The sequence below is a fragment of the Penaeus monodon genome, chromosome 22, assembly GCF_015228065.2.
Source record: "Penaeus monodon isolate SGIC_2016 chromosome 22, NSTDA_Pmon_1, whole genome shotgun sequence".
Classification (NCBI taxonomy): Eukaryota; Metazoa; Arthropoda; class Malacostraca; order Decapoda; family Penaeidae; genus Penaeus; species Penaeus monodon.
In genome coordinates, this window is record NC_051407.1 from 10525753 (window position 1) to 10526339 (window position 587).

The 587-nt window shown below is 37.8% G+C and overlaps 1 protein-coding gene across 1 annotated transcript in view; it reads left to right on the forward strand.

The window, feature by feature from the left end:
- The window catches only part of LOC119586933 (glycerol-3-phosphate acyltransferase 3-like), a gene marked incomplete in the record, with an annotated part of 80451 nt that overhangs the window by 70177 nt on the left and 9687 nt on the right, over positions 1-587 (forward strand). Inside the window, 1 exon segment of the mRNA XM_037935666.1 lies at positions 395-529. Coding sequence (XP_037791594.1) covers positions 395-529 — 135 coding nt within the window.

Consider the following 587-nt stretch of genomic DNA (forward strand, 5'->3'; position numbering starts at 1 on the left):
TGGCGACATGGGGTTAAGTCTGGCATTAATGTACATGAATCATATTGATATTTATCCAAGTTGATCACCAAGTCTAACATTGCTAAAGATGTATTTCATGTGTGACTAATCAGATGTTCTTCATGTATAATAGTCGTTTATGTATGATAGTTTTCAGATTTTTTTTTTTTTCATGTACAGCTATTACAGATGTGTTTTGTGTATGATAAATGTAGATGGCCTTGTACAGCTGATACAGGTCTCTTTCACATACACTTAAATACAAATATTCACCATGTATAATTGAAACATGGTCTTAATGACTGGTTGATATGGCTGTTCTTCGTGAATGCTTGATACAGATGTATTTTATGCAATGAATATTGATGTTATGTATGTGTGCTTCCTTTTCCAGTCATGGAACTTCCTCACACGGACGAACTGCCAGTATGAATTTATCAGTGTGCGGCTCACCATCTTCTGGGTGGTGGGCTTCATCCTTCGGTACTTCCTCCTCCTGCCATTGCGAATCCTTATCCTCATTATTGGGGTAAGTGATGGTGTCTCTTGTTGCTGCTGTGCCTCATTTACGAAGACAGTTACCATGT